The sequence below is a fragment of the Salvelinus alpinus genome, chromosome 2 (genome assembly GCF_045679555.1).
Source record: "Salvelinus alpinus chromosome 2, SLU_Salpinus.1, whole genome shotgun sequence".
In the NCBI taxonomy this organism is placed as follows: Eukaryota; Metazoa; Chordata; class Actinopteri; order Salmoniformes; family Salmonidae; genus Salvelinus; species Salvelinus alpinus.
The window spans coordinates 28,767,640-28,794,058 of record NC_092087.1 but is presented as its reverse complement, the minus strand read 5'-3'; the positions used below and the strand labels follow the sequence as shown (position 1 = coordinate 28,794,058).

Below are 26,419 nucleotides of genomic sequence, written 5' to 3'. Positions count from 1 at the left end.
TAATACATGCATTATAAATATTATCATTGTAAAATGATATTGTAAATACAAGTTCAATCTGTACTTCAATGCACATCTGGTCTGCATTATAAAAACAGAGGAAGAAAGGTGGCGAGGGAGGTATAAAAGACAGAAAGGGAAAGAGGTAATACCAGAGGAGCAGGGAAGAGAGCATATGATTAATGAATCACAGTGCTACCCTAATATTCTCTCAGTTCATCACAATTACATAATAGTGTCTCTAGTGGTGTCTCCTAACCAGCCTTGGGCTCCCAGTCAGCCTGAAGGTTATCTTAAGGTGAGATGAGGGTGAGATGGCGATGACTGGACTGGGGGTTGACATCCTCTCTCACATCAAAACATACCTGCAGACGAGAGACAGATGGGGAGAGAGAGAGCATGTTTAAGCCTTGTGTTTTTTTTTTTATTCTAACACTCAGTCATCATAATCATCAGGAGGTGAAATGCAAAACTGACCTTGGATCATTAACTCTGGGACTATTGCATCTCTCTGTATTTCAATGTAAAGTATCTCTTTAATAATACTCCCTGTTGACCCGACCAAGTGACCTCACCTCTGATCATGCTGTGCACTATGTAGCAAGTTCAGATGCGGGAGGGGTTCACCAACACCGGCTGATATAACCTAGAGGATTTAGGGAGAAGGGGAGAGAGGGATGAAGTGAAGGAGAGAGACAGTTATTGAGAAAATAAGGTAGTTAAAGGGACTGTTCAACAGGAATCGGTGTGTGTGGCCTCACCTGGTGTCCACACTAAGTGGCCAAAGAGTATTTTATGCTGAAAAAGATGCATACACACGAGAACAAACAATATAGCGTAGTTATAGAAATAATGAAGTGTCTTACTATTCTGTATGGTTGACCCTCTTGCCTATTCTTTGAAAGTGGAAGGAGCCACAGTTATACACCTGAGCCTGGATACTGCACTACACAATCCATCAATCCGATTGATATATGTGTGTAGGTGTGGGGTATAAGGTGCCTAATTGTTCAAAATGTTTTTTTATTATGGGTGACTTTGTTTTTGTACAGACATCACACCCTTACCTGAGAAGTAGAAATCAAAGGGAGAGAAACTGGGAATTTAATAACTGCAGTTTACATAGCTAAGTAAAAGGAAGAATACTCTTATTGAAATGTGGATGGCTCTCAAAAGAGCCTTAGGTTGTGCATAGTGTAGTCTATGGTGTTGCCAGGGAACAGCAACCTCTTCAAAGAAGTTGGCCGGTGAAGATCTCCCGCACGCACACAGATTGCCTCTCTTGCTGCTTTGTTGGACCCCATCATTAAAACTTCCTGCAGAGCAGCAGGCTTCTCCTCTGGCACAAGGTGACAAGCTGCAGATCCCCTTCTGGTCCTCGTGTCCATCCTCATGAAGTTATGCAGGACACAGGTAGCCTTCACAAGCCTGAATTCCTCCAGGACGCAGTCCTAGATGGCCCTGGTCAACCAACCTTGCAGTCCCCTACACGGTAACTGTAGGCAATCGTTTTGAAGAAATTTCCAGTTACAAGGTATCTGTAGGAATATGGAAGATAATGTCATTATTAGCCTTTACATCACCAGGTCATTGTGGATTACTAAAGTATAATATCCCTTATAACAAATCATGATAACATTGGATTGATAGATGCATGTGACAATAGTAGGCTGTATCAAGGATAGCATCAAATTGTATTTATTTAACTAGGCAAGTCAGTTTAGAACAAATTCTTATTTTAATGACTGCCTAGCAACAGTGGGTTAACTGCCTAGTTCAGGGGCAGAACAACAGATATTTACCTTGTCAGCTTGGGGATTCGATCTTGCAACCTTTCGGTTACTAGTCCAACGCTCTAACCACTCGGCTACCTGCCACCGTAATGAATGAATGAATACATAAATATCACTTAAAGCTTTATGATGAGTTGATCATTTTAATCAGCTGTGCAGTGCTAAAGCAAAAACAAATGTGCACCCCTTTGAGTCCCCAGGACTGAGAACCACTGCTATTCAGTGGGACCTCTTCATCTGCAGACAGGCTTTCACAGCTCTCTGTATCTGAGGACAGAAAACCTCACAAGAAACAGACTTCAATATACTCAAATTAGACCGCACTGAATATTATGTTACTATTATCTCTGTCCTCACTTCTAGGGACTGGAACTACACAAAGTACCTGCCCTATCCAGAATAGCCTACTCTCTCTGTTTGACAGTTGGGGCTGCTATCCTTTCACCCTCCTCCATGGCTGTTAGCTAGCTACCGACAAATGCATTTTGAGTTTTTCCCCCAGTGATAAATACATCAAGATAGCTAGCTAATATGAAGTTAGTTAGCTGGTGATATTTAATTCACTTAGCTAGCTATCTATATAGTATGTAAAGTTTGCTATTCACAAGAGGCATTGCCTCGAACAAAAGCAATCTCAGAAGACCTAAGATTAAGAATTGTTGACTAGCATAAAACTTGAAAGGGTTACAAAAGTACCTCTAAAAGCCTTGATGTTTATCAGTCCACTGTAAGACAACTTGTCTATAAATGGAGAAAGTTCAGCACTGTTGCTACTCTCCCTAGGAGTGACCCTCCTGCAAAGATGACTACAAGAGCACAGCGCAGAATGCTCAATGAGGTTAAGAAGAATCCTAGAGTGTCAGCTAAAGACTTACAGAAATATATGGACATGCTAACATCTCTGTTGACGAGTCTACGATACGTAAAACACTAAACAAGAATGGTGTTCATGGGAGGACACCACGGAAGAAGCCACTGCTGTCCAAAAAAACATTGCTGCACGTGTGAAGTTTGCAAAAGTGCAGCTGGATCTTCTACAGCACTACTGGCAAAATATTCTGTTGACAGGTGAAACTACAGTTGAGTTGTTTGGAAGGAACACACACTATGTGTGGAGAAAAAAAGGCACTGCACACCAACATCAAAACCTCATCCCAACTGTAAAGTATGGTGGAGGGAGCATCATGGTTTGGGGCTGCCTTGCTGCCCCAAACCATGATGAATTCCCAAGTTTATCAAGATATTTTGCAGGAGAATGTTAAGCTATCAGTCTGCCAATTGAAGCTCAACAGAAGTTGGGTGATGCAACAGGACAACAACCCAAAACACAGAAGTAAATCAACAACAGAATGGCTTCAACAGAAGAAAATACGCCTTCTGGAGAGCCCAGTCAGAGTCCTGACCTCAACCCGATTGAGATGCTGTGGCATGACCTCAAGAGAGCAGTTAACACCAGACATCCCAAGAATATTGCTGAACTGAAACAGTTTTATAAAGAGGAATGGTCCAAAATTCCTCCTGACCGTTGTGCAGGTCTGATCCGCAACTACAGAAAATATTTGGTAAAGGTTATTGCTGCAAGAGGGTCAACTAGTTATTAAATCCAAGGGTTCACATACCTTTTCACTTTTTCCAACCTGCACTGTGAATGTTTACATGGTATGTTCAATAAAGACATGAAAACATATTGTTTGTGTGTTATTAGTTTAAGCAGGCTGTGTTTGTCTATTGTTGTGACCTAGATGAAGATCAATCAAATTCTTGCCACTGTATGTTAGCAGCACATTTGAGTTAGCCTGCACTGTAGCTAGTTAGCTACTAATGCATCGTGTTTTTTACATTTTCAAAATGTATTTACTTACTTGAATAGGTTCTCCCAACCATGTGGACGATTGGAAACAGGGCAGCATAGCTAGCTAATTTGTCCTGGTACATAAACATTGGGTTGTTATTTTACCTGAAATGCTCAAGGTCCTCTACTCCGACAATTAAACACCTCTTAAGGATCATACCCTTTTTTTCAATTTTCGCCTAAAATGACATACCCAAATCTAACTGCCTGTAGCTCAGGACCTGAAGGAAGGATATGCATATTCTTGATACCATTTGAAAGGAAACAATTTGAAGTTTGTGTAAATGTTAAATTAAAGTAGGAGAATGTAACACATTATATCTGGCAAAAGATAATACAAAGAAAAAAAGGCAATTTTTGGGGGCTAGATGGGACGCTAGTGCCCCACCTCGACAACATCCGGTGAAATTGCAGAGCGCGAAATTCAAAATACAAAAATCGTAATATTAAACATTCATGAAATACAAGTGTCTTACATTGTTTTAAGCTTAAGTGACTTAGGACTCTAGGCGCAATTTAGATTTTGGCCACTAGATGGCAGCAGTGTATGTGCAACGTTTTAGACTGATCCAATGCATTACTGTTCAAAATGTTGTTTCAAGTCTGCCCAAATGTGCCTAATTGGTTTCTTGATACATTTTCGAATTCATAACTGTGCACTCTCCTCAAACAATAGCATGGTATTCTTTCACTGTAATAGCTACTGTAAATTGGACAGTGCAGTTAGATTAACAATACCTTTTTGCTTTCTGCCCATATCAGGTATGTCTATGTCCTGGGAAATTGTCTTGCTACTTACAACGTCATGCTAATCACATTAGCGCACGTTAGCTCAACCATCACGCAGGGGGGACACAGATCCTGTAGAGGTTTTAATCCACAGATAAAACGGTAAACCGAATTCGTTTTTCATCATCTCTCCTTCCTTCAGGCTTCTTTTTCTTCTTTGAACTTTATATGGCGGTTGGCAACCAACTTTACAGCATTACTACAACTGACCAGATTGTGGACCTAAATTCATCTTTCAATCACCCATGTAGCTATTTGCTCCTAAAAACCAATGAGGAGATAGGAGAGGCCGGACTTGCAGCGCATTGAGCGTCACAAATAGAACCAATTTCTATTTTAGCGCCTGGCCATGCAGACGCTCGCGAGCAGTGGGGGTGCAATGAATGAATAACATGTACAGTATGTGTAAATGTATTTTGCAACGCTCGCACACGCAACGTTAGCAGTGTGGTCAGCATGTAAAGCCGAAACCACACAGAGACGTCAACAGGGTCAAAATATGCGTGCGAGAGTAAAGAGCGTCAATTCCCATACACTGCATAGCGCATGCCAACTTAATCCTCATTAATGTCCATAATAAACAGTTGTATTTATGTTCGCTATGTACCAAATGTGACCGATCGCCTTGATTTGGTCTTATGTTAAAGAAAATGTGCAATTGTTTTTTACATTTCATTGGATTAAAGCAGATACACAGAGCTACAACATTATACATCATACACTGTATTTTGAGGAACAATGGGAAAGTAATTCTGATTTGAAAGTTGATGAACTTGTTACCTCACGTTTGAGAAAATAGCCTTTGAATGTTTTGGTACCTACTGGAGAGCTCTCCTTTGTCTACATCCATTCAGCATTGTTCACACCCTCTTAAGCCAGCCCCACCCATCTTTTTAAGCACTTACGTGTGAGGTTTTGTGCTAAACAGTGAGTAGTGTAGTAAAGATTTAGACTAAAAGTGGTAAGAGTAGTAGCCTACAATAAGGAAAATTCCAGGTAAACAAAGGGTCCAGATAAAAATATTAGATGACGCTTACCCAGACACACTTGTCTAACTTGATGTGTCATGTGAAAGAAATGCTATAACCCCCAGCCACATCTTGCTAAGTGGATGGGTCTCTACAGGAGGTGTAAACGATACAGCCAAATGGTTACTTGCATAGTAGCAACATCAGATATATATAGTGTCAATATATAGAAAATAATATACAGTATGTACAAGAACAATATCAATGACGATATCAGGGATAGATGAGGTAGTTATATGCATACAATCAGGGGTAAAGTGGCTGAGCAACAGGATAAAAAAATAAATAGTAGCAGCAACGTATGTTAGGAGAGAGTCATATGAATAGATGCACTGCAGATAGTGCTGATGGCAGATCCATCCGAACCACACATGGAACAAGGGAATCTATATTCGGAGAGCCTGTTTCTGTCCTGCCCTTAACTTTGGTGCAGGGCATATGATGACCCCTGTCACAGTGCTGTTTCACAACACCAGCAATCTCAGACAAAGTGTTCACTCTGGTCTTTCTGAAGCGCTGCTTGATGAGGCCGGAGCACCAGTCGGAGACAAACTTGATGTGGCCTGTGATCAGGAAGTGAAGGTCCAGACTGTGGTGGAGCCTCTGGAAAATACAGAAATAATGTGAGGTCAATAAAAGTAGTACCAATCATGTTGGAGGACAATGAAATAATCAAAACGTGTTTATGCTTTACATACCAAGTGTTGTCATCGATTCCTTGTAGAGATGCCACATCACTGCTATTGTCACATGGGATGGCAGCAGCTTTCCACCGAAGTGTTTGTGTCCTGGGTGGTGTCCTGGTAATATTATTGCATTATCCTGTGTAGTTGTTGATTAAGTTCACAACTCGCTGCAAGTCCTCATGCTTGCTTAGGCCAGCTCTCTTTTCGATTGGAGGCATTAGACCATTCTCCATGTATGACTGGTGGAGGAGAGCCGGGTGTGTTCTACTGATGCTGAAAGACAAATTCCAGATACAAATATTTGAGCATTATTATACAATAGCCGTAATCACCGTCAGACAAACCTGGCTAACTTGATGGGTCATGTAATCATCTGCTGTGGCAAATAAGCCATCCAATATTTTGTTGACCTAACTTTACACTCATTGACCTCCATACAACAACTCCTTGCTTGGTGGGCAGAAAAAACACCCACCTGCTGGAGGAGACCGATTTTGGGTCGTGTTACCTCTCGCTTCTTCTGTTCCTCTATCTGTTACACTGCAAAATGACTGCAGTAAAAAAAGAGGTTATGTTGGATGTAGCATACTGCAGTTATACTGCACTCTGACTGCAATCTTTTTTTCGCAAGGGTGGGATCGGGTTGCTTGTCTCCCGAGTGGATCTATTTTACTTACCCTTTGGAAACATCACTCGGTATGCAGAGCAGTTTTCAGATTTATCACTAACCCGTACTAATACCACAAGGTGGCAGCCTTTCACTGTGAAGACAGGCAACACAGCCCATCACCATCATACACTAAGTATGGTAATAAAAAATGTCTAATCAGTCTGTCTAATTGACAGACATTGATTAATCTAAATTGGCAAGAATATAATTTGATTCATTTGTTAAATCCAAATATTTATTATGTGTATTAACCTTTCAACTGCTATGCATTAGCCTACATGTTGTCCTCCCTCCATCCAGATGACAAAGGGGGTTCTTATCTACTTCAAAACACTGTTCTACCGCTCCATCAGTTTTGAGGTTATTGTTTGTACCAACCCAACCCCAGCTGCCTGTGAAGTGCCTATACCCCAGATTTGAAATGCAATGTTTTTATAACACAGATAATTTGACTCTGTACGCTGGTGCGATCTTGCATATAGGGCTGTGTTCTTGTACATCTGTGCACACAGTGTTAGACCCCAGCTGTACTGTATGTAACAAAATAATGTATCCAGTAAAGAGATAGCAAAATGTGCCTTCGTAGGCACAGCTGTTGGTATCTAAAAATACTGATTAGGTTTGTTAGAGTACTCTTAAAAAGATGATTGTGAAGAGATGGCTAAGACAGTGCTTAAATTAATCAATCAAGGATGAAGGCCATCTAATAAAAAAATGGCCATCAAGAGAAACTAAATTTAACAGGTAGTGAAAATATAAATATTTACATTCATTTCCCCACCTCTTAACTGTGTTTTTCTACTAGGAGGGTGAGTGTCTAGCAAGGGGTTGCAGCCAGCCTGGACACCCCTTGGGTACTCATGCTGGAGACAAGGAAGTCTGTCCTTGCTCTGCTTACTCGCAGGTCTGTCAGCACATTTAATAATACTGGAGAAGGCACTATCAACACTTGTAGGTTGCCAACGGTAAGCCTTGTCTTATATACCGAACAAAAATATAAATTCAACATACAACAATTTCAACAATTATACTAAGTTACAGTTCATATAAGGAAATCAGTCAATTGAAATGGAATTCATTAGGCCCTAATCTATGGATTTCACATGACTGGGCAGGGGCACAGCCATGGGTGGGCCTGGGGGGGCATAGGCCGACCCACTGGGGAGCCAGGCCCAGCCAATCAGAATAAGTTTCCTCCCCTAGAAGGGCTTTAATACAAACAGAAAAACTCCTCAGTTTCATCAACTGTCCGAGTGGCTGGTCTCAGACTAAACCGCAGGTGAAGAAGCCGGATATGTAGGTCATGGGCTGGCGTGGTTACACGTGAACTGCGGTTGTGAGGCCGGTTGGACGTACTGCCAAATTCTCTAAAACAACATTGGAGGCAGCTTATGGTAGAGAAAATAACATGAAATTCTCTGGCAACAGCTCTGGTGGATATTCCTGCAGTCAGCATGCTAATTGCACGCTCCGTCAAAACTTGAGACACCTGTGGCACATTTTAGAGTGGCCTTTTATTGTCCCCAGCATTGGGTACACCTTTTGAAATGATCATGTTGTTTAATCAGCTTCTTAAAATGCCACACCTGCCAGGTGGATTGATTATCTTGGCAAAGGAGAAATGCTCACTAACAGGGATGTAAACACATTTCTGTAAATTTTGAGAGAAATAAGCTTTTTGTGCATATGGAACATTTCTGGGATCTTTCATTTCAGCTCATGAAACATGGGACCAACACTTTACATGTTGCGTTTGTATTTTTATTCAGTATAGATGACTGGACTACAGAGCGGGAGACAAATCTCTACACTCTTGATGACGCTATTTATATCAAGGCGTCTGTAACTGGCCAAGCCACCAATTCTTCTGGATGCCTCCCGCTTTCAAAACATGGACATATCAAAAGTGAGATGATAAAATAAGTTATGAAAAAAGTCACACACGCCTCACATCATATACTGTATCTGTGGTGGCCTATCGGTAAAGACCCATGGCCATTACTTGTTGCCTTATTGTTGTGTTGCAGGTTTATATTAACTGTACCTTGAGAGCAGCTTTTGCATTTAGCCCTATAACTGCTGTCAACAAAGCCTACACATATAACCAGTCTACATCCAGGTGAGGGGGAAGGTACAGTATGAAGGTACTTTTAGCATAATTTCCTGCCAAGTTTTGTACTTACATTCACATGTGTTTTACCACTTCAATACCCATAATTGTTGTAAAATGTGACATGAGTGAGCAGTCAGACCATCAGAGCAGGGTCCTGTGGCCTCCGTTTCCATAGATGGCTGTCTGTGCATGGAGCTGAGGTGTGTGAATGCTGTGACTCCGGCTGTGAAAACATAAGGACGAGAAGGGGCATCTAGACGAGCGACTGAGGGTAATGCAAGTTTTTTTTGTACAATAACATACTGTAGCCTACATGTGTACATTTGTTTATTTTGATGATCCATGAAATACATATGTAACCAGAACAGAAAAAATTATTTGCATCATTTAGGAATTTACAGTACAGCCCCCTGTTGTGAAGCGTTACTTATTGACATTTTGCCTCAATGTCTCCATTGTATCAGATACCAGAAGCCTCATGCAGGGACCTGCAATCACAAGAGCCACAGTTCAAGGCTCTAAGACCGTAGACAGACACAAAATGGAGGAGTGTAAGCACAGTGCAACGAGGGGCTTTTCTGGCCATGTGTTCAAAGTCAGGTTTATATAATGGCTTGGTTCTTCCCAGTAAGCATGGTTGTGAACGTATCTATTGAGTTTCTACATTTGCCAGTGATTTGGTTCTTTTGTTAGACTGGTTTAACATGCTTTAGTCTTTCTTTACACCTGTCATAACAGACATATCAATTGACCTATCATGCATTCCTTCATTGCAATGGTTTATAACCGCAACATGTTTGTCATTTCTGCAAGCCTATGTGAAAATGGTGTTTAATAAATCAAAGGCAGCAGTCTGGCATGGTTGATCTCATCTCTCATGGCTATTGTTGTGGCCACAGTATTACTGTGCAGCTTTCTGCTTTTGAGCAACAGAAAGAGCCTTCTACACAGCACAGACGTAAAAAGTATTATTTTAACAAGTCCCTGCAACCAAAACTTTCGTAATGTGTTTATCTTGAGAAAACAAACCATCATTAGAAAATGTACATACTACTTTAATATTTACACAAATGTCTCAAAAGGAGAAAAAGCAGTTTATCATAGAATGACTTGAGATTTTAAAAAGGAATTAAAATATTTTAAAAATCCACCCCAAACCACTAATTCACTGTGTTAAACACTAATATGAGAACAATATTTTTTTGTGATTTGTTTTAATTTTGGCGTTATAATATAGTTGGGAGCAACATAGAAAATCGACAAAAAAAAACACAATGCAACGCTCTATGGGCTAGCCTGCAAACGTAGCTACACACAATAATACCAGACAATATCAGCATGTAACGTAGCTAGTTAACTGTAAAATCGCCTAAACAAACTACACTATCAATTTAAGAGTCTACGATCTCACCATGTTCAACCTGCAGATCGATGTGCCTCACAGAATGGAGTATAACATTCGCAACGGCAGATGTACTTTTGAGGAGATAGGAAACGCTGACCAAGCTACACCAAGGGGCCGCGCGGTGCATTCTGGGCAATTCTGCGACAAGACGCGCTCTCCTTGATGTGAATGGGAGTCTATTGGGCACTAGCTAGACAAAACGACATTAGCACGAATTTCTATAAGATCTTTGGCAACAGCACCATGGACTAGAGGCAAATAGGAACAATATGCTAGACCATTCGTCAAATTACACATTTCTCAATGTAGAAATATCGCAAAAATATGACCAATGGCTCATTCGAAAGACATCCTCCCGAGTTATGACGTCGGCCAGTATTACAATCGGACATGTATGATAGACATTTGCGATCTAAAAGTTGTATTCCTATTAACTTCAGTGTAGTGAGAGGGACTTTATCACGGTGCTACGTAATACCGGCCACGTCTGCCTGCTTGAACGCCATTAACTCGGATACACGTGAAAAGACCCAGGGAATCGATAGAACATCACTCAGATGCACCAAAAAAATATAACATTCAAAATGGGCGAACCTTTCCTTTAAATCACACATTTGGGGCGAGGAAATGAACATGAGCTAGTTTCCCTGACCCACATTGAGCCTACTTGAAAATAAATACAGTAGATTTAACAGGAATGTCCGCTTTACCAGACCCAGATTATTTTCCTTTGAGCCGCAATCATTCCGCACACATTTAGGAATGGTCAGAGATGATCAGCCTGGGGATTTCCTCAATCATACATTTTGTTTAGTGCATTAATCTTATTACAGGGCCTTCTGCCCACTCAACACAGCTGACTAGCAACTTGTAGACAAATATGGTATTTGACAAGGCAAAAAGCTTTTTATTACACGTTCCAGTTTTTTACATAAAATATTTAAATATTAGTCTTCAAACATTGGGTTAAAACATTTACATTGACTTTCAAAAAATATTTACATCTTCATAACAAAAGTACAATTATAACTTTCATTCAGTAATGTCACATACGTAAAGGCACTGTAAATTAAGTGGCTTTGTTCAACCAGGGAATGGTCTGAGACAATTACTGGGCACTTCTTTTCAAGGACACAGACAGGAGCAGTCCTAGCCCTGAAAAGAAATTAGATATTTTAGACAAAGCATTGACTCAATGGAGCAGTTAACAATAGTTTCACTATTTAGATTACTCAAGTTCAAAGACAACCACAAACTGTATAGTCATATGAGTAAGACTTTGGTTAAAAGATAGGACATTTGTTTCATAATGGGTTTAAGAGAATCATGTATGAATTGTAGATACCTTGGGTAGGCATTCAACTTAGTCATTTTGAAATTGTAATAACTCCTCTTTTCTTCTTGAGTCTTCTCCTGTCTGGTAGGAGCTATGCAACATTTTCAAATAATGAAATTGTCAGGATTATCATGTTTACATATAAATAATAGTGCAGTAAGGAAATACAGTAGATTATGCATGCCAATCTCAGTATTTTAGTGCTTAGTTTGGTAGCTGTGTTCCAGTGTGGTAGTCAGCTGGTCAGTTTAGCACGGTGTATGGTAGGTCTAGCTTCCTAGCCACCTCCCTTTTGAACACCATACTATATTCTCTTTTTCAATACCAATATCTCTGTCCGAGAGTGCCTTAGGAAAGGATTTCCCAACTGCCTTGATTTTTCAACACCCAGCAGGAAAGACAAAGCTTTAGCGGAATGGCCAAAAACAGGCAAAGGCAACTATGGCATGTACAGTAGCAAGTTGAAGTATCTAGCAAAAAGTTTGATCATGCAAATCACAGGTATCGTAGGGAATACATGAATATGAAACGCCAGACTGAATGTTAGTTCATGGGTTATGTAATTCCGTAAACAGCATTGTTTAGTTCAATTAATTGGCCAGCCGTATGGCTAGTTTATCCAAATAATTCATTTGTGTAATGAACAGTGTAAAGTACATTAGCAGAAGTTGTAGTGAATGCATATATAGTTAGGGGGAAAATAATAGCTGTGATTCAGTTGGTGAAATTGTGCACTATTTTCTAGTAAGAGAAATGATCAAATGTAGGTTCTCACCCTTTCATCTTCTGAAAACGATATAATACGAACAGCACAATAAGTGTAACTGCAAAAGATAAGGAATCAATCATAAGTCCCCTGTATGATCGTCAAATGGTCAAGAGAAAGTGTAATACATATCTGATAAACATGGTAACATTGGAAAGTCAGCAGTTTGACTAGGCCTACTAGTGTAACAGATCAAGTAATGTGAAGGAAATTCTTGATGAGTCACAGAAGGGAATGTTTTCCCCAGTACAGTATACAACAAAGAATCCAGTTTAGTTAGTCAGCATGTAAGGATGTGTTCTATAGGGCACGTGAGTGCGTCCGCATGTTGATTTTGTCCATCCACACTAGACGCGATCAGAACGCCAGGTTGAAATATTAAAACAAAATCTGAACTATATTAATTTTGGGACAGGTTGAAACACATGAAACATTCATGGACATTAGCTAGCTAACTTGCTGTTGCTAGCTAACATGCGGACGAACTGGGATAAACATTGGGTTGTTATTTTACCTGAAATGTACAAGATCCTTTTTTTTTTTTGCTGGATCTTTCTAGAATTTTGAGTCACATTGTGTGTTCTCTACTCTGACAATTAATCCACAGTTGAAAAAGGGGAAACCTTGTTAGTTTCTAGTGTTAGATTCTGGGTGAAACTTGGAACATTGTTATACGCAGAAGCATATTATATAAAGGAGTGAAAGGGACTGGTTTTACATCAGAAGTTAATGGTTATCTGTAGGAAACAGATGGCTTTGGAATGTGTTGGGTGGACGGGAGGAAGTCACATGATTGCTATAGGGAAAGCGGATGGACATCTGTGGATTAGGCGAAGGAGCTGTTGAGGTCAATTTCCCTGAAGTGAGAAATTATGGTTTATTACACTCTTCCTGTCGAACCATAAGATGTAAGGATCGGAGAGGAGGAGGAGTGCCTAAAGTGGAGTATATATACACAATTTGGTGGTAGAAACATGTTTGTCTGAATCCAGCTGTATCGACCCTTTGGGAAGAATTAAACTTGGTTAAGCTTCTCTAGTGTCCGTGAGTTATTTACTCTGAAAATTAGAACCTAATACTAGTAATATGTCCTTGTACAGTCTTCTTCTGTGTATTTTATATGGTGGTTGGCAACCAACTTTAAAGGTGCATTACCACAACCGACTGGAGTCTGGACCTCATTCATCTTTCAGTCGCCCTCGTGCGTATATGCTCCTAAAAACCAATGAGGAAATGGGAGTGGCGGGACTTGCAAGAACCAAGTTCTATTTTAGTGCCTGGCTACACAGATGCTCGTTCACACATGCAAGCAGTTTGAATAACCTCTATAATTTCATCCAATGTCTAAATGTATTTATCAACGCTTGCACATGCAACCTGGGCGGTGTGGTCAGCATGTTAAACTCAAAAGCCTATTGGACAAATTTTACCAGACACATATCTCCCTCTCAATTGTGATTGTTTCAAATGATTTATTTCTTACCTATGACGAAGCCGATCACACTTCCCACGACTGCTGCATGTGAGCTGGAAAAATCTATAACGACAAAATAATAATCACTTGAAATATCTTACTTGTAGTTGCGTTGATGTCATGTTCACCAATACCATGATGCCTCCCTGAAACTGCAAATACAACATTACTATATAAATCATGGATAGGGAGTGAAAGTTATTACCATGGTCTAGACTCTAGAGAACTCTAACAAAGTTGATTCATTTGATCATCAAGCCCTTGATTATATTGGGCTAGATTTACTCTACCTTGTATTGTTGGTGGAACAGTCGATGTTGTTATTGGTTTCAAAGGAATGTCATTGACATCTATGAAATAGAAATGCACAATGGTTATTTTGTATTGCACCTTCATGCAGTGCTGTCATTTTTGTTTATATGTGTACACCTAGTGCTATGGCCACTGATGCAGACCTCTGGAACATCTACATTTTAAAAAGTCTAATAAATCCATGTAATATAGCCTACACCATCACAATCAATCCATTATTTATTTTAGACAGGTCTACAGAAACATGATATGAAGAAAATGTAGTAGATTCAGAAGAACAGAATAGCATACTGACTTTTCCTTATGTTAAGCACTGATCTGGCTATGCCATATGACTGTGGGAGAGACTACCATAGTTAATTTAGCAGACAAGATTTGCTTTATATTCCGTGGCATTATTTTATAGTATGAAGAATACAATTGAACATAGCTGAATAGAAACAATATTTTCTCAATGATTTGAGGGATTTGCAACTATTCTGTGTTGAGTGGTTAAAAAAGAAGTCCTCCTACAGTTGAAGTCGGCAGTTTACATACACCTTAGCCAAATACATTTAAACTCACATTCACAATTCCTGACATTTAATCCTCATAAAAATTCCCTGTTTTAGGTCAGTTAGGATCACCGCTTTATTTTAAGAATGTGAAATGTCAGAATAATAGCAGAGAATTATTTATTTCAGCTTTTATTTCTTTCATCATATTCCCAGTGGGTCAGAAGTTTACATACACTCAATTAGTATTTGGTAGCATTGCCTTTAAAATTGTTTAACCTGGGTCAAACGTGTCGGATAGCCTTCCACAAGCTTCCCACAATAAGTTGGTTGAATTTTGGCCCATTCCTCCTGACAGAGCTGGTGTAACTGAGTCAGGTTTGTAGGCCTCCTTGCTCGCACACACTTTTTCAGTTCTGCCCAGACTTTCTATGGGATTGAGGTCACGGCTTTGTGATGGCCATTCCAATACCTTGACTTTGTTGTCCTTAACTTCACTAGGGTAGGGGGCAGCATTCGGAATTTTGGATGAAAAGCGTGCCCAAATTAAAATGCCTGCTACTCAGCCATAAAAGCTAGAATATGCATATAATTAGTAGATGGAGAGAAAACACTGAAGTTCAAAACTGGTTGAATGATGTCTGAGTATAACAGAACGCATATGGCAGGTAAAAACCTGAGAAAAAAATCCAACCAGGAAGTGGGAAATCTGAGGTTTGTAGTTTTTCAAGTTATTGCCTATCGAATATACAGTGTCTACGGGATCATATATTCCACTAGATGTCAGTCTTTAGAACCTTGTTTGATGCTTCTACTGTGAAGGATGGGGGAATGAGAGCTAAATGAGTCAGAGGTCTGCCAAAGTGGCATGAGCTGATCACGTGCGCTCACGTGAGAGTTAGCTTGCGTTCCATTGCATTTCTACAGACAAAGGAATTCTCCGGTTGGAACATTATTGAAGATTTATGATAAAAACATCCTAAAGATTGATTCTATACGTCGTTTGACATGTTTCTACGAACTGTAATATGACTTTGTCTGGACTTGCCCGCGCCTCGTGAATTTGGATTGTGTACTAAACGCGAACAAAAATTAGGTATTTGGACATAAATGGACTTTATCGAACATATCAAACATTTATTGTGGAACTGGGATTCCTGATGAAGATCAAAGGTAAGTGAATATTTACAATGCTATGTTGACTTCTGTTGACTCCACAAAGTAGATGTCCTAACCGACTTGCCAAAACTGGCTTTTTCTTTGCAACTCTGCCTACAAGGCCAGCATCCCGGAATCGCCTCTTCACTGTTGACGTTGAGACTGGTGTTTTGTGCGTACTATTTAATGAAGCTACCAGTTGAACACTTGTGAGGCGTCTATTTCTCAAACTAGACACTATGTACTTGTCCTCTTGCTCAGGTGTGCACCGGGGCCTCCCACTGCTCTTTTGGTTAGAGACAGTTTGCTCTGTTCTGTGATGGGAGTCGTACACAGCGTTGTACGAGATCTTCAGTTTCTTGGCAATTTCTCGCATGGAATAGCCTTCATTTCTCAGAACAAGAATAGACTGACGAGTTTCAAAAGAAAGGTCTTTGTTTCTGGCCATTTTGAGCCTGTAAGCGAACCCACAAATGCTGATGCTCCAGATACTCAACTAGTGTAAATTAGGCCAGTGTTATTGCTTCTTCAAATCAGAACAACAGTCTTCAGCTATGCTACCATATTTGCAAAACGGTTTTCTAATGATCAATTAGCCTTTTAAAATGATAAACTTGGATTAGCTAACACAAGGTGCCACTGGAACACAGGAGTGATGGTTGCTGATAATGGGCCTCTGTACACTTATGTAGATATTACATTAAAAAATCTGCCATTTCCAGCTACAATAGTCAACATATACACTGTATTTCTGATCAATATGTTATTTTAAATGGACAAAAAAAAGAAGCTTTTCTTTCAAAAACAAGGAAATGTATAAGTGACCCCAAACTTTTGAACGATAGTGTATGCCTGTTAGGTTCTACACCTGTTGTAGAACTGATTAATGTGCTTAATTTTAAGAAGGTATTTGGCCACTTAACAAAACATACAGTGGGGAGAACAAGTATTTGATACACTGCCGATTTTGCAGATTTTCCTACTTAAAAAGCATGTAGAGGTCTGTAATTTTTATCATAGGTACACTTCAACTGTGAGAGACGGAATCTAAAACAAAAATCCCGAAAATCACATTGTATGATTTTTAAGTAATTAATTAGCATTTTATTGCATGACATAAGTATTTGATACATCAGAAAAGCAGAACTTAATATTTGGTACAGAATCCTTTGTTTGCAATTACAGAGATCATACGTTTCCTGTAGTTCTTGACCAGGTTTGCACACACTGCAGCAGGGATTTTGGCCCACTCCTCCATACAGACCTTCTCCAGATCCTTCAGGTTTCGGGGCTGTCGCTGGGCAATACGGACTTTCAGCTCCCTCCAAAGATTTTCTATTGGGTTCAGGTCTGGAGACTGGCTAGGCCACTCCAGGACCTTGAGATACTTCTTACGGAGCCACTCCTTAGTTGCCCTGGCTGTGTGTTTCGGGTCGTTGTCATGCTGGAAGACCCAGCCACGACCCATCATCAATGCTCTTACTGAGGGAAGGAGGTTGTTGGCTAAGATCTCGCAATACATGGCCCCATCCATCCTCCCCTCAATACGGTGCAGTCGTCCTGTCCCCTTTGCAGAAAAGCATCCCCAAAGAATGATGTTTCCACCTCCATGCTTCACGGTTGGGATGGTGTTCTTGGGGTTGTACTCATCCTTCTTCTTCCTCCAAACACGGCGAGTGGAGTTTAGACCAAAAAGCTCTATTTTTGAATCATCAGACCACATGACCTTCTCCCATTCCTCCTCTGGATCATCCAGATGGTCATTGGCAAACTTCAGACGGGCCTGGACATGCGCCTGCTTGAGCAGGGGGACCTTGTGTGCGCTGCAGGATTTTAATCCATGACGGCGTAGTGTGTTACTAATGGTTTTCTTTGAGACTGTGGTCCCAGCTCTCTTCAGGTCATTGACCAGGTCCTGCCGTGTAGTTCTGGGCTGATCCCTCACCTTCCTCATGATCATTGATGCCCCACGAGGTGAGATCTTGCATGGAGCCCCAGACCGAGGGTGATTGACCATCATCTTGAACTTCTTCTATTTTCTTCTATTTTCTAATAATTGCGCCAACAGTTGTTGCCTTCTCACCAAGCTGCTTGCCTATTGTCCTGTAGCCCATCCCAGCCTTGTGCAGGTCTACAATTTTATCCCTGATGTCCTTACACAGCTCTCTGGTCTTGGCCATTGTGGAGAGGTTGGAGTCTGTTTGATTGAGTGTGTGGACAGGTGTCTTTTATACAGGTAACGAGTTCAAACAGGTGCAGTTAATACAGGTAATGAGTGGAGAACAGGAGGGCTTCTTAAAGAAAAACTAACAGGTCTGTGAGAGCCGGAATTCTTACTGGTTGGTAGGTGATCAAATACTTATGTCATGCAATAAAATGCAGATGAATTACTTAAAAATCATACAATGTGATTTTCTGGATTTTTGTTTTAGATTCCGTCTCTCACAGTTGAAGTGTACCTATGATAAAAATTACAGACCTCTACATGCTTTGTAAGTAGGAAAACCTGCAAAATCGGCAGTGTATCAAATACTTGTTCTCCCCACTGTATATGCCTACATGAGGTGTGCGACTATGATTTTTAAAAGTCGCAGTTTCTTGCCTTACTGCACACAAGCTGGGCATCATTCACAAGTGATAGGCTAATATTGTCACCCATCAGACTGTTCTTGATTTAATCTCATCTTTACATACAGTGCATGCGGAAGTATTCAGACCGCTTGACATTTTCCACATTTTGTTACAGCCCTATTCTAAAATGGAAATCGTTTTTTCCTCTCAATCTACACACAATACCCCATAATGACAAAGCAAAAACAGGTTAAAATGTTTTGCAAATGTATAAAAAATAAAAATCTAATTTTCATAAGAATTCAGACCCTTTACTTTGGCAGGGATTACAGCCTCTAGTCGTCTTTGGTATGATGCTACAAGCTTGGCACACCTTTATTTGGGGAATTTCTCCCATTCTTCTCTGCAGATACTCTCAAGCTCTGTCAGGTTGGATTGGGAGTATAGCTGCATAGCTATTTTCAGGTCTCTCCAGAGATGTTCAATCTGGTTTAAGTCCGGGCTCTGGCTGGGCCCCTCAAGAACATTCAGAGACTTGTCCCGAAGCCACTCCTGCGTTGTCTTGGCTGTGTGCTTAGGGTTGTTGTGCTGTTCGAAGGTGAACCTTCACCCCAGTCTGAGATCCTGAGCGCTCTGGAGCAGGTTTTCATCAAGAATCTCTAATTTGTGCAGTTCATCTTTCCCTCGATCCTGACCTGTCTCCAAACGTGATACTTGGCATTCAGGCCAAAAGAGTTCAATCTTGGTTTCATCAGACCAGAGAATATTGTTTCTCATGATCAGTCCTTTAGGTGCCTTTTGGAAAACTCCAAGCGGGCTGTCATGTGTCTTTCACCGAGTATTGGCTTCGGTCTGGCCACTCTACCAGGCCTGATTGGTGGAGAGCTGCAGAGATCGGAGAACCTTCCAGAAGGACAACCATCTCCACAGAGGAACTCTGTCAGAGTGACCATCAGGTTCTTGGTCACCTCCCTGACCAAGGCCCTTTTCCCCCCAATTGCTTAATTTAACCGGACGGCCAGCTCTAGGAAGAATCTTGGTGGTTCCAAACTTCCTCCATTTAAGAATGATGGAGGCCACTGTGTTCTTGTGGACCTTCAATGCTGCAGAAATGTTTTGGTACTCTTCCCCAGATCTGTGCCTCGACAATCCTGTTTAGGCGCTCTACGGACAATTCCTTTGACCTCATGGCTTGGTTTTTGCTCTGACAAACTGTCAACTGTGGGACCTTATATAGACAGGTGTGCCTTTCCAAATCATGTCTAATCACTTGTATTTACCACAGGTGGACTCCAAGTTGTAGAAAATTTCATAAGGGTCTGAATACTTAGGTAAATAAGGTATTTCTGTTTATTATTTATAAAAAACAGTTTTTGCTTTGTCATTATGGGGTATTGTCTGTAGATTGAGGATAAAGCTGTAATCTAACAAAATGTGGAAGGGAAGGGGTCTGAATACTTTCCGAATGCTCTGTATACTAAATAATATGTTTTGATTCATAATGGACCATTATCACACACCTGTCTCAAAACAGGGGCAGGGGAAAACAATACATGTTATCGATGCACTTATATAGGGAATAGAGGACGCTTTTCCTGTGCCAGCCAGGTAGGCTATACTTCTGTTGCTTCTCTTCACAATGTGCTTAATATTAGGAAAGTTGAAATAAATAGTAGCTGATGGGATCCTCTTTTTAAGAGGCCATCACTCGGTTTTGTCACGCGATTGCATAGCTTATAGAAATGTTACGCAACATGCTCTCATGAAGTGTTTAATTAGATTTTTGATTACATTTGCATTGATGTCAGTGATTAGAGGGACAATAGAGTGCGGAGTACCAGGCAGTTAGCAAGTTTGGAAGGCTACTAATGACCATCAGCAGCATCAGAGCTTGGAGAAGCCTAATTACTGTGACTAAACGGTCAAGTGGAATTTGGCTGCCGTCATGACTCGTGATCGCCAGTAATACGGTCACCATAACAGCCCTATGTACACCAATGTTAACATTAAAATAATCACTTGAATTAGCTTACTTGTAGCTGTGTTGGTGTCATGTTCACCAATGCTATGATGCGTCCCTGAAACTGCAAATAATTATATAATCATGCATAGGGACAGAATGTTATTACCATGGTCTAGACTCTAGAGAAATCTAACGTAGTTGATTCAACTAATCGTCAAGCCCTTGATTACACTGGGCTAGATTTACTTGGATTTGCTCTACCTTGTATTGTGGGTGGAACAGTCGATGTTATTGATGCTGATATGGTTGTTGGTTTCAAAGGAATGTCATTGACATCTATGAAATAGAAATGCACAATGGTTATTTTGTATTGCACCTTCAGGCATACACCACTGTTACATGTTACACAGAGGGATTTAAAGAAGAAAGATCAATGACAATGTTCCTTATCATAGTCTGATGGTGCAACCCACTGGGCACGCAGTTGAATCAACGTTGTTTCAAATTCATTTGTCAACCTATTGTGACATGGAATCTATGTTGAAAACACGTTTACCAAAAGGAGTCACTGTTCAAGCATCAATCGTTGGACTGTGGCTTCACATTTTACTTCAATATACCTCTTTAGTTAATGGCATGACATTGAATCAATGACTGATTCAAACATACCATTTTACTATCAACATTGAAAGGTCAAATAAAATATGTCTAATCAAATATTAAATTAATAATAATTTCAAACACCCAATCTTGACTATAGACCCTTTTCCAGTACACGACACTGACGTCATGCACAGATGCTCGCGACTCTTAGCGGCAGTAAGAAAGCAATTGCCATCTGCGCCCATTCAACATAGCCTAGATTTAGGTTTTTATTACTTCTAAACAAAATGTTAGGGTTCTCATACGCTTACAAATATGTCTTGATTCTTGCTTGAACAGTCTAATATTATTTTTTGGTTGTGATCTTTGCAAAATAATTATTTTGGATGCAGTAGTTAGCTGGAATGGTAACGCTCATTGACATTGGCTAGCTTTTGCTACAGCCTAAGAGACATTTTACTAGTTGAAGTTGAAGTGTTTAAAAAAAAAGTATAATGCAATTGATATGCAATGATAATGACAAACATTATATTCATACAAGCAGGACATTCATACGAGCCTTAAAATCCAATTATAATCCAAAAGTAGTGTGAAATGCACTCGGAAGCAACATGTAAAGAGGCTTTTTTTTGCTGGCGTTCTAGAAGAACTGCATGTTCTGCCACCAACTTCCATGCATCGCCCTCGTGCAGCAATGTTTGCAAACACAGAAAGGGTTCTATAGGAAGGAAAAGATTTTACATTTCTACGTGGAATTTTCTATGCAAATTTCAACAAACATTGTTCTGATGATTATGTTGAAATTTGATTGATGTAACAACCTGTTAGTCAAGTAATTCATTGTATTTAAGTTGAAGTTTTAGCTAAATTACAATGTTTACAACACTGGTTGGAATAACAAACAGTACTGGTTGATTACTTTTTGCAAATCCAAATGTGTTTTCCATGTCACTCACAATAGGGTGACAAATTACATTGAAACAACATTGATTCAACCAGTGGATGCATGCAGTGTCTAGATGTAGGGTGTTCGCAGATCATTTATCAAACATAAATGGAATTCATACCTTTGCATTCAGGACGGAATGAGTTGTATTCACCATCTTCATCGCACTCAATGGATTTGTTTCCAATGAGGGTGTAACCTTCATCACAGGAATACTGTATGACATCCCCATACTCTGGAAACTGTTTGTCAGGCTTCTCTGAGATCATGCCATTCATTATATCAATAGGTTCTTCACAAGTTACCACTGAGGGAGACATACATGGGTGCATTATATTTGTTAGTGCTGAGCGACTAACCAAATTATAATTTTTGGGCTATTAAACTACTAATTGACCAAAGTCTTTTTTGTGAGCCAGATTCGCCGTTTCTCTAGACCGAAATCAAATCATTCACAATAGAAATCAAGTCGAGGGGCAAATCGCAATTGCATACTCCTTGCGTCCCATCTCCTCCTTCTCAAAAACCCTTTTTTTCTCTCTCATCCAATATTTTTGAGAAGGAGAGGACGTGAGGACCATGCAATTGAGATTCTCCCAAGAACTATGTGGGATGCTGGGCTAAAGGAAGTTGTAGTTTATTAACACTACATTCATGTGAATTGCAGGGCCCTAATTTTCTGCCTGATTCCATTGAATTTCCCCCAAAATTCTATTCTGTTTTTTCCAGGTTTCTGTTTCCCTCTGTTTTTTCAGGTTTTCCACAAAAAAATCCCCCCCAAAAATCACTTTAATAGAAAAAATATTCTGAACAAAATGCAACAATTTAAGATTTTACTGAGTTACAGTTCATATGAGGAAATCAGTCAATTGAAATAAATTCATTAGGCCCTAATCGATGGATTTCACATGAATACAGATATGCATCTGTTGGTCACAGAAAAAGAAAAAAGCCTCAATGGGGCTCAGGATCTCATCACGGTATTTTTGTGCATCCAATTGCTAATCAATAAATGCAATTGTGTTCGTAGCTTATGGCTGCCCATACCATATTTTTCACATTTAAATTAAAAAAATAATAATAATAATTAATTCTCTGGCAACAGCACCGGTGGACATTCTACATTCAGCATGCCAATTGCACGCTCGCTCAAAACTTCTGTGGCATTGTGTTGTGACAAAACTGGCCATTTTAGAGTGGCATTTTATTGTCACAAGGTGCACCTGTGTAATGATCATGGAGTTTAATCAGCTTCTTGATATGACATACCTGTCTGGTGGATGGATTATCTTTGCAAAGGAGAAATGCTCACTAACAGGGATGTAAACAAATTTGTGGGCAAAAGTTAAGAGAAATACGCTTTGTGTGTGTATGTAACATTTCTGAAATCTTTTATTTCAGCTCATGAAACGTGGGACACTTTATATATTTTTGTACAGTGTAATTTGGATTTTCTAAGTCCGCAACAGTGCTTCAACCACAACAGGAGACCACTTTTAAGGTCTGGGATTATTATTAAATTGTACTTGTTACCCAATTGGTAGTTACAGTCAATGTTTTGGTAATTGAACGGTCACTATTTTTGGCTCTAAAATAATAATCGAACGGAAACGGCAGTAATTTGTGTTCTTCATTCAAACAAGTTCAATGCCTTAGATGTCCAAGGTGTGTCAATGGCAAATATGTAAGATTTACCTTCACATCTTGATCTTCCACTCCAACCTGTGGCATAACACTGCCTGTAACTTGATCCCTGAACTTGATAGCTAGAGGTGGAGAGCATGTGTGTGTGAGAGAGAGGGGGGGGGGGTCTGGCATTGAATCTTTGTGCAAAATAATTCCCCCATACTATGATGATACATCAGATATTGAAGCATACTCACCCTTTATCACAAATTGCTCTTGCTGAAGCACCAAAAAGCGTCCCTCCCTTATCAAACTCATATGTCAAATGTGGCATCTCCTTGGGTGCACCGCAGTCCTTATCTGAAATGAATAATCAGCGAGGTAATGGAAGCATTAAAACAATCAACCAACAGTAAACGCTCAACAATCGCACTTGACAGAAGAGGGGCTAGTATTTTGCCGCCTACTTTTGCAGATTAATTCCAGGGTGCTCCACTCTCCACTCGTGCAGGTGATGCTTTCAGATCCTTGCTCTTTCATGTAGCCGTTGGCACATTGAAACGTGACTTCCGAGCCCTCCGGAAAATCGTTCTTTAGGAGCGCATCATTCGTTAGAAAGACATTTTGATTTCCCTCCACTTGAGGTTTGGGACATTCAGCTGAGGATATGATACAGTAAAATAGGTAAACTCCACACAGAGATAGAATTACGTTAGCAACGTATGTAGCTAGCTAAGCAAAACATTTTCAGGTAAAACTTCTATCAACCTTATCTAGGAAAGGGTTACCATGGCTAGAAACTCACTCACAATCTCCACTTGTTATAAAGATAAGGCATATCAAGCACTTGGTCCATGAATTTGAATAAAACATTTTAAAGTCGAATTTATGTGAAGACAAGTCAGTGTCTCGACCTAACAATTTCTCTATCCTTGTTGAGTTTCTATAGCTTACTGATCAGTCCCAGACCATCGACGACTTCAACTGTGTGTTGATCATTTCACTTTATAGCAACTGTGCGGGGCTTGACGTAACACCACGCGCAGCGTGCCCCTCCCGAGCCAGTGACGTACGGCGGTGAGTTAATCTTTGTTACTCATTCCAATTCTTTGGACACGCCACACCTCTATAGATTAATGCCAAAGTCTAGACCAGTTTGACTAATTCACTACGCAAACACCATATAAAATAATTTGTATCTGAATAATTTATTGGAGACCGAAAAAACGAAGTGAAACGCACTCTGAGACCATCAAGACCCATTTCTCACCCCATTGGCCCTTGGTATAAAGTCTAATAATAATAATAATAATAATAAATTGAAAGTAATAACCTAATAATACATCCCAACGTGGAAATGTGGGTAATATTTGATTGACATGTTGATCAATGACATTTCAACCAACCTATTCACCCATTTTAAATTCCCAATGTGTTATAACTATATGCTTTCGGCCATCTAAAAGCACAACAAAATTCCAATGAAAACGATCAGATTTTTGGTTTAGTTGTCATCTAAATGTGTTATCACGCACAACAAAGTTCAAATGGGAATATAATGTCAGATATGTTGTATTTATACAACAATTGAATGTGTTATGACTGTGCTTCATCTAATAGCACATACTGTACTGCAAGTGATCAGTGCTGTTTGAGATTGTGCCGATTATTATAGCAATTGTGAAGATCTCCACAGACCTGCCACCTTGCATGCAATCCAACCTGGTCTCAGCGCAAAACGTAATATATTATAATTAGCAACTACTTAGTGAGTTAGCTAACCCTTCCCCTAACCCTATATTTAACCTAACTCCAAACCCTAACCTTAAGCCTAACCTAATGTAGCATATCATACTAAAGTAGTCTAACATAACATATCATACTGTATTAAACAGTGGTGGCCGTTTAACATGCGGCAGGATTATTTTTTAAATTTATTAGCATGTTCTTATTTCTATTACATTATATTGGATGACTGTCTTTCATATTCCATTCACCCAGCTCAATGTAACATCGATAGATTTAGGCTACTACATGATACTTGAATTTTGCCTATACAACGTAGGTGCACAGCTTGAGAGAAATTTGAATAATCAAGGTGACAGACATTGACACATTCAATACCGCCTTGCACAATCTTGCCTGCATGTAGCTGATCTAGGGTGTAGTCATTCTTCCAACAGTTGCAAACTAGAGTTTCTATTGGACAAATTCAGGCATGTTTATCGCCGTTTCATTCCGTTTGCTTCTGTTTACGAAACGTTTTTCAACAGAATCGGCGGAATGAATACACTCATGATCACAAACAAAAACAGTTAACATTCATAACAGCCACATACAAACAGCATGATCCCTTTCATCATTAGATAATTTCTTCTCGCATCAATGCGCTCTCCTCCTCACCTTTTCACTTTGCTTGTGGACTTCAGTGCAAAACACATCAGCTGTCTGTGACCAGGCAAAAAAAAAAAAACTTTCCAAGCCAAACCATCATATCACAACCGCTAAACGCTACACACAGCCTACATCGTTGTCACCATATTAGCTAAAGTCTAGTCAACATAGCTACTAGAACTAAAGCGTTAGTAAACCCGCTACAATCATGCAGTACAGTGTACAGTTAGCAAGCAGTTTAGCAGTTACACTGGCGAGCCTCAGTGGCAATAAATTAATAAAACCAAAAGTATCATGGCGCCGGAGGGGATTGCTGCTGTCTTATCAGCTTAACCAACCATGCTATTTTTTTGCATTGTTCATAACTTGGTTTGTACATAATGTTACTGCTACCGTCTTTTATGACCAAAAAGAGGGACATCAGAATTGCGATTACTCAC

The 26,419-nt window shown here is 39.9% G+C and overlaps 1 protein-coding gene across 14 annotated transcripts; it reads right to left on the bottom strand.

Moving 5' to 3' along the window:
* Positions 1 to 5,092: 5,092 nt before the first annotated feature.
* On the bottom strand, positions 5,093 to 24,626 carry LOC139558009 (complement decay-accelerating factor-like). Of its 14 annotated transcripts, none has more exons than XR_011671522.1 (13): positions 24,395 to 24,592; positions 24,053 to 24,244; positions 23,843 to 23,945; positions 23,655 to 23,725; positions 22,081 to 22,266; positions 20,672 to 20,746; positions 20,481 to 20,531; positions 14,203 to 14,262; positions 13,922 to 13,975; positions 12,448 to 12,496; positions 9,336 to 9,419; positions 6,161 to 9,154; positions 5,093 to 6,065 (listed from the first exon to the last, which is right to left on the bottom strand). XR_011671522.1 is itself a non-coding variant. In XM_071373454.1 (12 exons), exons 2-11 carry the CDS (start codon positions 24,123 to 24,125, stop codon positions 11,700 to 11,702), a joined length of 786 nt encoding a protein of 261 aa, XP_071229555.1. In that variant the 5' UTR covers positions 24,126 to 24,244; positions 24,540 to 24,626; the 3' UTR covers positions 11,218 to 11,491; positions 11,682 to 11,699. The 14 variants fall into 14 exon arrangements, 10 of the variants coding, with proteins under 10 accessions (XP_071229521.1, XP_071229485.1, XP_071229556.1 ...); XR_011671533.1 differs by lacking the exons at positions 5,093 to 6,065; positions 6,161 to 9,154; positions 9,336 to 9,419 and adding exons at positions 11,218 to 11,491; positions 11,682 to 11,763; positions 13,594 to 13,653; XR_011671525.1 differs by lacking the exon at positions 12,448 to 12,496.
* Positions 24,627 to 26,419: the final 1,793 nt, after the last annotated feature.